Consider the following 13,609-nt stretch of genomic DNA (forward strand, 5'->3'; position numbering starts at 1 on the left):
TTATTTAATTGACTTAAATGGGAATAACGAGGTTGAACCTGAGGCAGAGGCTCGGAAAAGCCAACCTCATTATTAACTGTTACTCTACCAATTGGGGATTCATCTTTTCCCCTAATAAAAGGCACAGACCTTGAGTCTCGTACATCCTGGAACTGTCCTGGATGTTGGACCTGTCGAACAGCGGGAACGGGAACAGGAGAGGGAACAGGAGAGGGAAGCGGAGTAACAACTCTGGAACCTCGTGGGGTGACAGCCGGTTCTCCTGAGCCATTCACCTGATGAACAGCCTGATTAGCTGCCACAGTCGTCCGTAACAGTTCATGAAGACTGGTCTCGGATCGTTCTTGAGCTTCTCTATCAAGCCTCCGCTGCTCCAACTGAGAGGCAATTTCCCTTTCTCGTTGTTCTTGTTCTTTTTTTCGCTGCTCTTGTTGATCAAGAAGCAGCTGAAGAAGTTGCTGTTGTTGACGCTCAGCGGCTTCTTGTTGTTGAGACATGATCTTCAGAAGATCAATTTGAGAGACTGCCACAGGAATTGGATGAGGGTCCACTGAAGGTGATGGAATCGTTTCAGGGACCCGCGGATTCTCCATAACGAAAGATTCTTCTCCGCCACTTTCCCTTCGACGTGAGCGCGTCATACGACTGTTGCTCATAGTTTATTTCACGCTTTGAATTGACCTAATTGAAAAGAAACTCAAGATCCCGCTTCTGACACCAATGTAACGTACTTTGACGTTACGGAAAATGAATATGGATCCGCGAGTTTAATTATCAAGTCAAAAGAAATCAAGAGCGTGAATAAAATGTTGTGAAAATGCTTTAATGCAAGATATGTGTTTCTCGTTTTAAGTCTGAAACAAGACTGTTTTCACAATAATGTTGGTTGACGCAGCAACCTTATTCTTTTGAAAGACATAAGAGGTTTATAAACGTCTTTTATCTATGATGACTACTAGATCATTAAAGAGGGGGCAAAACGGGTGATTTCACCCTTTGTAACAATATTTATGTTCGGTTTTAAATGACGTACTACAACAAACAAGCTGAGCCTTTGCTATCAAAGCGTGAATTTATAAACCGAGCGCCCCTTATCGTCATCGATTGCTCCAAGCAGAACGAAACATTGAAAACTGGACCTGTGGACATTCGATTGGAATTTGACTCTAGCATTGCGTTCCCCCCCACACACTTCTGCCTACTGCATGATCTTGCATGACCGCATTGTTGAATACAATCTGATTAGTGGTACTGTAAAAAAATTGGTCTAAGTTAATTTTGGAATAATAATGTGTTTGAATAATATGGATATTGAAAATAATACGTATGATTTCACTCGTTAAAATTTAGAATAAGATAATTCAGAATAGATTAAGAAAACCAAATGTAATTGATGTTGAATAAAAAAATTATTAAAAGCTTTCAAAACGCCATTTTGAACCTTCCTTCAGGGGTCATTTCCTGGATTTTTTTCAATAGATCTAGCGGGTTTTTACCCTATCCGATTTATGCGCGGGTTTCCGGCGCCAAAGAAGTCTCGACAGGAATTATTTTGTGTGTGTGTGTTTTTTTTTTTCCTTGGGGGGGGGGGGGGGGAATCGTTTTTACGGATTCCAGGCATAGCTGTTTGGCCTGGATATGTGGCGACTCAACGCAGCGTCACACTAAAACTCGACTCTAACGCCCCTACCCACTAAACCCCAAACCCCTTCTTCCTTCTTTCCTCTAATCGCTCATGGAAACCGCCGTCAGGCATTACTTCGTGAAGGGAGGATCTAGCTACTGCTCTTCCTTCTGGTGGCTAAGGTGTCATTTTTCCTTCCTTCTAGTTTCTGTCATTCGCTCTTTTTCTTTCAATGGAACGCAGCTCTGTAAGGACTTCTGTGGCAAAAGTGCTTGTAGTGTTCCAAGCAGTTTGACTCGACAACATTGCCTCTACTATTGTCTCTGGTTGGATTCTTTGGTTCAGGATCCTTTCTAACTCATTTCGCTGAGGATCAAATCGTGGACACACAAAGAAAACGTGCCCTGCGTCCTCAATAACCCCTGGACAAGACGGGCACTCCGGAGAATCGTCGTGCTTAAGGCGGTGCAGGTACTCTCGAAAGCACCCATGTCCTGACAACATCTGCGTTAGGTAATAGTTGACTTCGCCATGGTTTCGGCTCAGCCAAACATCGATCTTTGGTATGAGGCGGTGTGTCCATCTTTCTTTTGCTGCGGCGTCCCACTCAAGTTGCCATCGCGAGATGCTGTGCTGCCGTTCTTCTGTTCTAAGTTCTTCAGGGCTCAGTGCAGTTGACTTTTTTCTTTGGTAAAGGGCCCGTCTTTCCTCTGCTAGTACTCTAAGCGGTAGGGTTCCAGCAATGACGCACACCGCTTCTTCTGATATTGTGCGGAAGGCACTGGCAACTCTCAGGGCGCTCTGTCTATAAATTGGACCCGCTTTTCTCCATGATTCTTGCGTCTCTAATGCATCAGCCCAAATGGATATACCATATCTGAGCACGGATGTTACTACTGATGACAGCAGTAGTCTTCTGCTCTGCTTTGGTCCACCAACGTTAGGCATGAGTCGTGCTAGGCTCGCTCTAACTACTGATGCTTTGGCAGTCACATGTTCGACTTGTTGCTTGAAATTGAGTCGAGCATCAAGCATCACTCCCAGGTACCGAATGTACGGTTGTGATGTGATCTCAAGTTCCCCAACTTGTAACTTAATGGTTTCCATCGCTTTCCTGCTGGTAATGAGCATTGCTCCGGTTTTATGCTTAGCTAGTTGCAAGTTCACTGTATCCATCCATAAGTTAATCCGTCTAAATGTAATGTCGAAGGCCAGATTTATCTCTTCAAGATGCTTCGCGACAATCAGCACGGCAACATCATTTGCATACGCTACCAGTTTCACTTCTGCTGGCAATGCTATTTTCAGGAGACTATCATACATGATATTCCATAGCAGAGGACCTAGAATTGAGCCCTGTGGTACACCACCAGTAATATCATACTCCTCAGGACCACTTTTTGTGTCATATTTGAGGACTCTGTTTGTGAAGTAGCTTGTTACCATTCTACGCAAATACCCTGGAACTCGTTTCTCTTCAAGGGCGCGCAATACGCAGTCCCAGTTAGCAGAGTTGAAAGCATTTTTGATGTCTAATGCAGCCACCAAACAATACTTTTTTGTGCCGCGATTCCATCTCTTTCCAGCAATCGCATCCTTAGCTGTGTTGACGACCAGGTTGATTGCATCTAGGGTTGACCGCCCTTTTCGGAAACCAAATTGGTTGCCTGCCAGGAGTGGATCAACTACTGCTTCTATTCTTTGGTGAATTATCCGCTCTAATATCTTACCCGCCGTGTCTAACATGCGAAGTGGACGGTAAGATGATGGTTCGTCAGGTGGCTTCTTTCCTTTCGGGAGCAGTACAAGTCTTTGCCGCTTCCACCTTTCAGGAAAGACTTCTTCCTTGAGACACACATTGTAAGTATCTATGAATAATGCCGGCACTGCTTTAATAGATGTTATTAAAGCAATGTTTGGAATTCCATCCAATCCCGGCGCCTTATTATTCCCTACACGATTGCATGCCTTGATCAATTCCTCCTCTGTGACAGGTGGGATGTCTTCAGGGTCAGGCTGCAGTGACGAATAGATCAACTCACGTTGCTGAGGAAACAACGTACAGACTATTTTCTCTAGTAGCTGTGGACATGTAGGTGACGGCATTGGTTGACATTTCAGGTGGGTCATGACCACCTTGTACGGTCTGCCCCACAGATCTGTCTCTACCTCTTCGACGAGTTCCTTCCAACAGCGTCTTTTGCTATCCTTAATGGCTCTATTCAATTCTCGACGGGCCTTTTTGTAGTCTGCCACCAGTTCTGCAGAGTTAGGTCGACGGTAGCCACGCTAAGATATTCTTTTTCTTTTAAAACACTCTTTACGAAGAGTGCTGATGTTATCGTTCCACCAGTGTACCGAACATCGATGATTCATGCCACGTTTCCGGGGCATACAAGCGTCGCAGGCTTGGGTCACTCTCTTCATTAGTTCTTTTGCTTTCTCTTCAGCACTCCCTGTGGTAGTCGGGTTGCTATCTAAGGCTATTATTAAAGTAGCTGGGTCAAAAGCTTTCACTTTCCATCCAACTGCGTTAGTTTGTCTGGTTGCTCTTCGAGGGCTCTGGCCAGTTGATACTTCCCAAAGGACGGCGTAGTGGTCGCTGGTAGTGTAGGTGTTCATAACTACCCAAGAATAACTTCCTCCCGTAAGACTGCTGCTGACGAACGTGAGATCCACTATAGAGCTTGCCTCTCCTTTTGAATATGTTGGTGTCTCACCAGTGTTAAGGAGGACAACATCTAGTGTGGCCATCGCTTCAAGTAGAGCCTTTCCTCGTGCATTGGTGAGCTTACTGCCCCAGTCTACTGCCCAGGAATTGAAGTCACCTGCTATTGCTACGGGAAAGTGTTGCCTTGCATCTTCGGTTAGACAATCAAGAAAATCGATGAATTGTTCCAAAGAAAGACTCGGCGGGGCATAGCAGCTGTAGAAACGAATTCCATCTACCCATGCTGCTACAAATCCGGCTTCTCTGTTGTTGACTGCCTTCTGGAATGGTAATTTGTCACAGGACCAAATGACAGCTTTGTTGGTACTGTCCGATTCCCAGGGTTGGGTACTCAGATGTTTATATGGTTCTGCTATCAGTAATAAGTCAAGCTCTAGTTCGCGCACGGTTTGTATGAGCAAGTCATGCGCAGCCTCGCAATGATTGAGGTTGAGCTGCAGTATCTTCATGCTCGTTTATTTATCATTTTCTCGAGCGCCTCTTTGAAAACCGGGCATCTGTATGTGCCAGCATGGTGGGCAGCGTCCTGCGCACCTTGATCGTCAGCGCATAATACACATTTGGCTGGATTTTTGCACTCAGCAATCTTATGTCCTTCTCTTCCGCACCTTATGCAGTGCTTAGATCGGTCGATTTCACTTTTGCACTGGGATACAAAGTGCCCAAAGTGCCAGCATTTGAAGCATTGTATCGGCTTCTTTGTTGCTCTCATTCGGCAGTTGACCCAGCCAATCCTTATTTTGCCGTTTCTTTCCAGTAGCTGTTGTGCTGCAGCTGCTGGTAGTGTCACTGTGGCCGTTTGCGTACCTCTGTAGGCCTTACGGATCTTGATAGCCTCCAGTGGTATTTCGCAGGTTTCTTCGGTTTCCGTTTTCAGGGCAGTCTGAATGTGCTCCTTCGTCGTGTCATCATCAATGTCTCGGATTTCGATGATCTCCTGCGGTCCTTTGCAAATTACTTCGGCCTCTTTTTGAAGAATGTCCGTGATAGCCTTTTGCAAGGCTTGGCCTTTGTCAGTACTCTTCTTTGAGAGCGTAATCAGCATGTCCCTAGTTTTGGTTTTGTGGATCTTTTCCACGGTTGTGCGGACCTGTTCGTCAGGGACGGCCTGCTTTATACGACGCAATATTTCGGCGTACTTCTCCTTCTCGACCGGACGGATGATCAGAGCGTCAGGCTTGATCCACTTTCGAGGTTTCTTCTGCTTAGGTTCCGGCCGTGGCTCTTTCGGCGGTTGCTTTGGGAACTGCTCTTTATTTTGTCTTTTCTGTTCTTTTTTAGACTGAACTCGTTGCCAAGCTGGCGCTTTCATCTGTTCGTCGCTTGGCAGTGCTGCTCTTTGCAGAGGGCTTTCCTTCAGGTCCTTCTTTTTTGTTGCTTGCCTGAATGTTGGGTCTGGAGAGGGTCTTTCTTTTCTCTCACCAGGCTTGCCGAAAGTTTCACGCCCGTCTTCAGCGACTGATTCACCGTCACCTTCGGCTCCGGTGTCTATTGCTTCATCAGTTCCGACGTCAGCTTCGGAGGTTTTCTCCGGTGTAGCACGGGAAATGCGCTACAATGATGAGCGCCATTCTTCGTCCAGTTTCTCAAACCTTTGTAGGGCGCTAGCTACACTAGTCGTCTTGGACTTTATCTCCTTGTGAATGTTGACCTTTGATTGAACGAAATCATTCAGCTCACTGGTCAGTTTTTTAAGGCGTTCGAGCGCTTGCGACCGCTTCATTTCAGCGCTTGCGTCAATCGCTGCTTGTTGGGCATGAAGCCCGTTTCCACTCTTGTTTATTTCCTGTAAGTTACTCATACTTTTTTGGTTTACTAGCGCATCGTACGGAGTGGAGCGGGTTGTCATAACTAGGAACGGGTGTACCCTCGGAGATAGTACTCCTACCCCAGTTCCCTGAGGCCTAGTCGACACTTAGCCAGTCCCGGGATACACGGACGGACTAGACTCGCTCGGGGCGGTGAAGATTCCGATCTCTAACACTCACTGCGTACTTCCTGATCAGGGCCCGAAGTGGCTGGCTCCTGATCCACTGTTGCAACTTACACCTCGGCAGAGCAAGCTCACATCAGCCGTGGCCCGCATCGTCGGAAATAATCGACACGGGTTCCGGACATTCCCAGTGAGTTGCAACAGGGAACGATCGTCTTGTTAGGTCAGTTAATGTGACCAACCCATTAAAGGGGAGTTTTGTCCACGGGAGCGTATTTTATTTAACTCCTACCCTCTGTACCTCGTCAGCTAGGAGACCTAGTGTCATCCAAGGACAGCGAGTGTCAACCCATCCGCTACGGGGAGACGCGCCTGGTGGCAGTTTCTCCTCTGCCGCAGGTGTGTGTGTGTGTGTGTGTGTGTGTGTGTGTGTGTCAAATCCTATGAAAATAGTCATCTTGCGGCAAACCGCGAAAATGATCAACGAGGGAGGGGGGAGCGAGGGGGGGGGGCTAGGGTGGAGCGCCGCCATTGTGTGGTCCAGAACTGTCATATATACACTACTATGATCTCCTGCGGTCCTTTGCAAATTACTTCGGAGGGGTAGTCTTTAATAAAGAAATAAATCGATTTTAGACTATGATTCATTTTTTGAACCGCGGCATATTGGTTGCCTTGAACGTAGTACAAGAACAACTTTTAGTTAAAATGAAACATTTTATTTTACATTGAAATGTTAGGAATAGTCGAAAGCGTTCATTCCCCGATTCTTGTGGGCCAAGATAAAGCATAAAAAAATTTCAAATTCGTACTACGTAACGAAACTGGTTCGAAAGTTCAGGTTACGACGTGGGGCGAAGAGACCGAATCAAGCCCTTAAGCAGACCACATTGTGTAAGATAAAATATTATTAATAAGGAACCATCCATAAATTACGTCACACGAATTTTAGAACTTTTAAGCCCCTCCCCCCGTCCTTGTCACAGGTCTTTAAATTTTTAGAACCCCCTTCCCCCTGATGTGACGTCACAAAGTTTTCAAACTTATACATGTATTTAAAAATAATCAAAAGAAAACAGTTACTTTAATTTTTTTCTTATTTTTATTAAATAATCTTTAATAAAATGCACATAGAGTCAAATATTTATGATAACAGAAAGAAAAAACGACTAGTTAGGAATAGAAGTTAAATGTTGTTGCGTGAGAGTTCATCTCATAGCGAGAGTGCTAAATTATTAATAAAAATATCGATCAAGTTCGAAAATTTAAAAAAAATTTTAATCGCATATAAATTTCGTGTTTTAGTATTTTAAATTTTAATATGTGACGTCACAAAGCTTTTGACCCTCCCTGCCCCTTGTCACACTATGTGACATTACGGCGATACCCTCCCCCCCCCATTAACGTGTGACGTAATTTATGGATGGCCCCTAATTGTTCCTGACTTGACGTAATGGTAAAGTAACTGGAGGAAACGATACAGTCAAGTTAGAAAAGTGAAAAAAAAAAATCATAATAGTGGAGAACTAGACTACTCCTATAACTCAATATTATCATTATTAGGTCACTGTATTCGTCATTACAGTCACATCAAACCAAACCACTTCTGCTAAGACGATAAACAACTATATTCTGTTACTTTTAGCTGTCTTTTATAGTAATTACTGTGATTTTTTTCTGTTATATTTTGACTCAGTCATAATTATACAATGAATAGTTTATAATAAGAATGGAAACCGAATCGCTGAGACGTAAAAAACGTAAAAGGATATAATTTTTAATTCTTCTGCTACAACTAAATCGTTTCCTTTAACTATCTGAAGTAAGATATTGTTATATTAGCTCATCAACAGATTAAAACAAACAGAAAGTTATTAAAAATAAAAAATTTATTAAACGATTAACATCTATATAATCCATCTAGACGGCGTATTGTCAAAATTAAGAGAAAAATAATTTAGTCAAGGCAACGTGTTAGTCAACCTTACTTTCAGAGAGAACAGTTTGATCAATACGTTACGGAGAACGGAAAATATTATCGCACTAGTGATAAAAACTATTGATTTAGAAAATGCATTCGATTATGAGGAAGAAATTGGTATGAACTTATTAATTACTATTGAATTAAACTATATTTATATACGTGCATTACGTAGATTACAAATATGTATTATTAATTTCCAATTCAGCAATAGAAGGATATATAAAAACAATATTTAGAGAGAGCAACTCGAGAAACAGCTCTATACTGGGAATTGGTTCCATTACCAATGGAAGATACAAATTAGAATTCCGATTTAAAAAATTTGAGAACATGCAAATCTACGAAAAGGGAGAAAAAATTAAAATTACGGACACAATCACAAGTTCTTCCAATATTCTACACTTTGCAGTCAAATCAATGCAAGAAATTGAAAAATTAACAGAAGAAAAAATGTTATGGAAAAATCTACAAATGGGTAACCAAATTTTGAAACGAAAAATCGAAATATCTGACATCGAACAAAACGCAAAAGTCAATAATCATTAACAAAATTAGCATAGAATCCTTAATTTACGAAATCCATACCTAATAAAGTTTTCATTTTTTAGAAGCAAAAAATTACCAATTGGACGAAATAAAATAGAACTTTCTACAAGAAAATCCACAAGTTGATTATGCAGTTAACAGCAAAAAAAAATTAAGGAAATAAATACGAAACAAAAAAATAATAAGAGTGTATAATTATAACATTAATTTCATTGCAAAAATAAAATATGTTCAAATGAATAAATAAAAAAATGGTTCACACAATATCAACGACTGAGTGTTTATGAGAAAAAGGTAAAATACCGAAGCATATAAGAAAAAAAAGGAAGCAATTCAAAATCCAAAAAAAAAAAAAAAATGTAAAAACTATGCTTATATTAAATCACTATTTATGACTTTAAACAAATTATAGATAAAATAAAGCCACATAATCAAAGTTACCCCAGAGTCAACCATTTTTTAAAATTGTACTGTATTCATATGATAAAATTGGAAGATCAATTCGAATTCGTTCACCAGTTGCATTGCGGTGAGAAGATTACAACCAATCAATGAAATGATGAAAAAACTTATAATCAAATACAAAATCATAGGCGCATGTAAGGCCGCGCGGTGCAGTCCTAGTTAAGGTAAAATATTGAATAAGGCACCTTTCAGGGTTTTGTGCTAGCGCCCTCCCTTTGCGAAATATACTTCAAAGTCAAATTCTATACTTTTATACTGTGAGCAACGAAAAAAAATGTAGGACACACTAATGTATATATGATATACATACGATTTTTTTTATACTTCTATCAGATATTGTATAACTTAATATTAATAAGGGGGGCTCGGTGGCGGGCATCCCCTTCAAATGTATTAAATTCTACGTTCTACCATTTGACCCAGTTAAACCTGTGCTCTATTTGCTCCGTAACAAATATATCATAACTCACAATGGGTCTATACAGGAATTATCGGTACGGGGATGATCCCACCCAGAAACAAGGGCGAAGGTAAGCAAATTTTCGTATTTGATAACATTAGATAAATTATATATATGTTTGTGCACCCGTAGAATAATATATTTGAAAAGAAGGAATTTGACATAATAATATAGGGTATTGCAACGTAATGCATAGATGGCTTACGTCTCTTATTTACTAGCGAGTTTTTCGCAAAAACCCCGAAATACGTGTCGGCTAATTTTTCGACCTTTACAAAATGCAGTTGGTTTTATTCGAATCAAAGCAATAGTACTTATAGTGCAAACAAACAAAAAATTAAATTAGCCCCCCCCCCCCCCCCCCTCCGAGAAAGTCCAGGTTGCATTGTGCATTATTAAATGGTTCATCAACAAATATATCTTAGCGTTGGTTTTATTCAAATACATGAAGCGCTACTATTTAAAACTGAGAAACCACCCCGTTGCATGGCCATCTTCCGGTGTCGTTTTCACCCCTCTAAACCATTTATTACCAGATTAAAAAATACATCTGCTGTTAGTTTTCGATGTACTACAACATATGTGAATTAGATCGAAATCGGAGGGGTCGACCTAACTTAGGATTCCTTGTCAATGTACATCAGAGCTTGTGTTTTAATGATGAAAATGATTTCTTGACCACGGTAAATATTATTCTTGGATATGAAGGTCAGAACAAAACAGTTTTTGTGTTAACGTTTTAGCCCGGATAGGGGCCCTTCTCAGAACAAATTATTTAGGAACATCTGTAACGAACAGACAAATTATGTAATACAAATTAGTTATTACAAAATTAATATGTAAGAGGCTTATGTGATAAGCAAGGCTAATTGTGCTGATATAATTAAAAGAGAATTACCTGATGATGACATGGAACTTTCAATTTCGAAGAAAAAAACAACACGTAGGAGTAATAAATAAACGGTAGAATACACAAAAAAACTCAAAATGTTTATTTTTAAAAAACATAAACTGCGATGCGAAACTCCCAAGCATTCATCTTGGTAAGTAAACTTGAATAAAATCACACCAACGACATTTTTGAACCTAGCTCAATTTTGAACGTGTGAATCGTCCCGAACATAGTGGAAGGAGAACGAATTCAATCATTAGAAGCAGCACAGACGAAGAGTCAATGGGTTAAATAGACGTGAGAATATTTTAGGAAGGTAAAATCAAGAGCAAGCTCAGTCGGTAAATAATAGTTACGATTGATGTATCACAGAGGTGTAAATAGCGCTGAGATGTATCAATATCTTGTCTTCGATTGACCGAGTGAGGGTGTGCAACAATGTTGCACATTTCTAACAACAACTTTTGTAATACAATATTCAACATCAAAAATGCTGGCTTGAGCATAATTAAATTGTGTTTTATTGTTGTTGGTTGAATTCCGGGATCCATTAGCATGTCGAGTGATCATGAGACTCACGCTATATGTGGTGTACCGTTCCATCTTCCTACGCATTCTACTGCAGAGGGTTGCACCATGGGTGTGTATAAATTATGTATAAACAGATCCATGTAGAGTCAGGTATAGCAGGCATGTATGGATGTACACAGGCCCTAAGCAAGGCATTGCGCAAGCTTTGCCCTTGTTTACAACGCGATGTATATCGATACCTATCCACATTGGTCGATATACCTTCCGTCGCATGAATTATACGTGGATCCATACGTCCACCGCGGTGCTGGTCCGGGAGAATAAAATTAAGTTCTATTCTGGAATAACGTAGGTTAGCCGATTTTTTTATAGGTTCATTAGAGACGGACGAACATATTTTCACCTATGCCCCAAAAGTTAGGTCCGGGTTTGTCCGTAACGATTGTTTAAACTTTGGAGACCCCACATTCTGTTAAATAACGTCTTTGTTATGGGTCATACACGAAAAATGTTCAAACCAAAGTTGTTCGTCTCATCATTCTCGATAAAACAAGCTGTCGTGAGATCAATTTCCTCTATTTGTTTAGTTGCAAAATGTAAAATGTCGTGGAAAAAAAAATTTACATTTCTTGTTATAAATTGACGAATAAACAACGTGTGGTTTTGAAACTCACGGTACAGGTAATATGAAGTGTCTTCAAAATTATCGTGCAAGACTTTTTTGGCTGTGTTATACAGTTGAGCGACAATCCGCGACAAGCCAAAATCCGTATATCGTCTGCCCTTTCTTATGTGATTAGCCCACGGGTTGCCAAAAAATCATGGAGTCAGTTCGTTACTAGTACTTTCCATAAATGAAAAAAAAAAATTTTTTATACTCGAAAATCTCAAATTTTGGGCGACTTGAAATTTTTTGCTGTTCAACAAATAGAGATATCTCCGAGAATATTCATATTATTGTAAATATTATGATGGATTGTAGTTGCCCTTCATTTTACGAGTAATTAAAAAAAAAAAAAAAACATGAATATCTTGATTAGAACCGGAGATAACTGTGTTTAAGTGTTATTTTGTTTATTGTTGTTGTAATGAATATTGAGGGCGGAAAAAAATATCAGCTATCTCTCAACACTTCAAGGCATCACCGTAAATTTTTTCAGATCTCTAGGTGCGTTGTATCTAGTAAAAAAAAATTGTTCAACGTTCGTCGAGCGGCGTTAGTCGGAGGAATGAAGCCGGGCGGCGTGGTTGGGGGCTCGAGGCTTCGCACGCCCGGCTGTTCTCACCGCTTAATTAATTAACAACTCAATAATTCCGTTAATGATTATCGTACATTTTTTTTTTTTCGAACTATGCTATTTTTTTCTCAACAATTCGAATCTGTGATTAGATTTTTATTATTTATGATATTTTTTTTTCTTTTGGATTTTAGTCATACTCTTAGGAAATATTACTATAAATAACTTCATATATATTGTAACGTTCTTGGACGTTGTGGAAATAAATATGGATTCGTGAGTTTGATTATCAAGCCAAAATCAAAGGCGTAAATAAATGTTGTGAAAAAGCTTTAATTGCAGGGTTCGTGTTTCTGGTTTTAAGTCTGAAACAAGACTGTTTTTTACAATAATGTTGGTTGACGCAGCAACCTTATATATTCTTTTTAAGGACATAAGAGGTTTATAAACGTCTTTTATCTATGATGACTACTAGATCATTAAAATGGGGCGAAACGGGTGATTTCACTCACCGCCGGCGACTTTCGTATGGAGTATATGAAGAACTCCATACCCAGAATCACTCAGGGTATGGAATTCCACACCCAGAATTATGTAGATGCGGTACGAAAAATTCACGGTTTTCAAATATTTTATTGCCGATTGCACATTGCGCGTCGGTAAGAAAGTACAAACCCGTCGAGCAAATTTTGTGTATATCATATTTCATATTAGTTACAATTCTCTCCACGCGCGCGCTGTGGACTCACTTCTGCCCGCCATGTTGCGGTGCCTTTAAACTTTTATGTGGGGAGAAGCTCTGTGTTCGTGTGCCTCATTGTGAAGCGAAGAGAAGGATAGCGAACTCAACCGAACTTTGATTCGGTATGGATAAGTTTGTAGTAAGAGAGAGAAAGAAATAGCCATGTGTGGCAATCCGGTTCCTGAAGCCGGTAGTTCGAAATCTCAATTTTCTAGAGAACGACTGTTGGTCGAGTCCCTGTGTGAAAATCCCGATTCAGAGAAAGAAAATAAGGAAATCGAAAATAAAAAAGGTAGGTATATAGATTGATTTTATGAAATTCGAATGATTCATAATTTTCTCTTTTTTACTTTTTCAATGAAATTTCAGCTCATTGACTCTTAAATTTATATTATCAGAAATGGAGTAATTTGAAATTCGTATACTTATTATTTCGATTCCACACGGTTTTTGGGTTTTATTT

General features: G+C 40.3%; 1 protein-coding gene across 1 annotated transcript; it reads right to left on the reverse strand.

The window, feature by feature from the left end:
- Window positions 1-4,800: 4,800 nt before the first annotated feature.
- LOC138191135 (neurofilament medium polypeptide-like) lies at window positions 4,801-6,156 on the reverse strand. Its single transcript, XM_069137121.1, has 2 exons — window positions 5,968-6,156; window positions 4,801-5,907 (listed from the first exon to the last, which is right to left on the reverse strand). The coding sequence occupies exons 1-2, from the start codon at window positions 6,154-6,156 to the stop codon at window positions 4,801-4,803; spliced, it is 1,296 nt and encodes a 431-aa protein (XP_068993222.1).
- Window positions 6,157-13,609: the final 7,453 nt, after the last annotated feature.

The sequence above is a fragment of the Neodiprion pinetum genome, chromosome 6 (genome assembly GCF_021155775.2).
Source record: "Neodiprion pinetum isolate iyNeoPine1 chromosome 6, iyNeoPine1.2, whole genome shotgun sequence".
In the NCBI taxonomy this organism is placed as follows: domain Eukaryota; kingdom Metazoa; phylum Arthropoda; class Insecta; order Hymenoptera; family Diprionidae; genus Neodiprion; species Neodiprion pinetum.

Bases quoted from the DNA above. Each gene is read 5' to 3' on its own strand.
- LOC138191135 (XM_069137121.1), bottom strand. From the start codon at position 6,156: ATGAGTAACTTACAGGAAATAAACAAGAGTGGAAACGGGCTTCATGCC. The intron at 5,908-5,967 runs GTAGCTAGCGCC...TCATCATTGTAG, and splicing joins TAAAGTCCAAGACGACTAGT to CGCATTTCCCGTGCTACACC.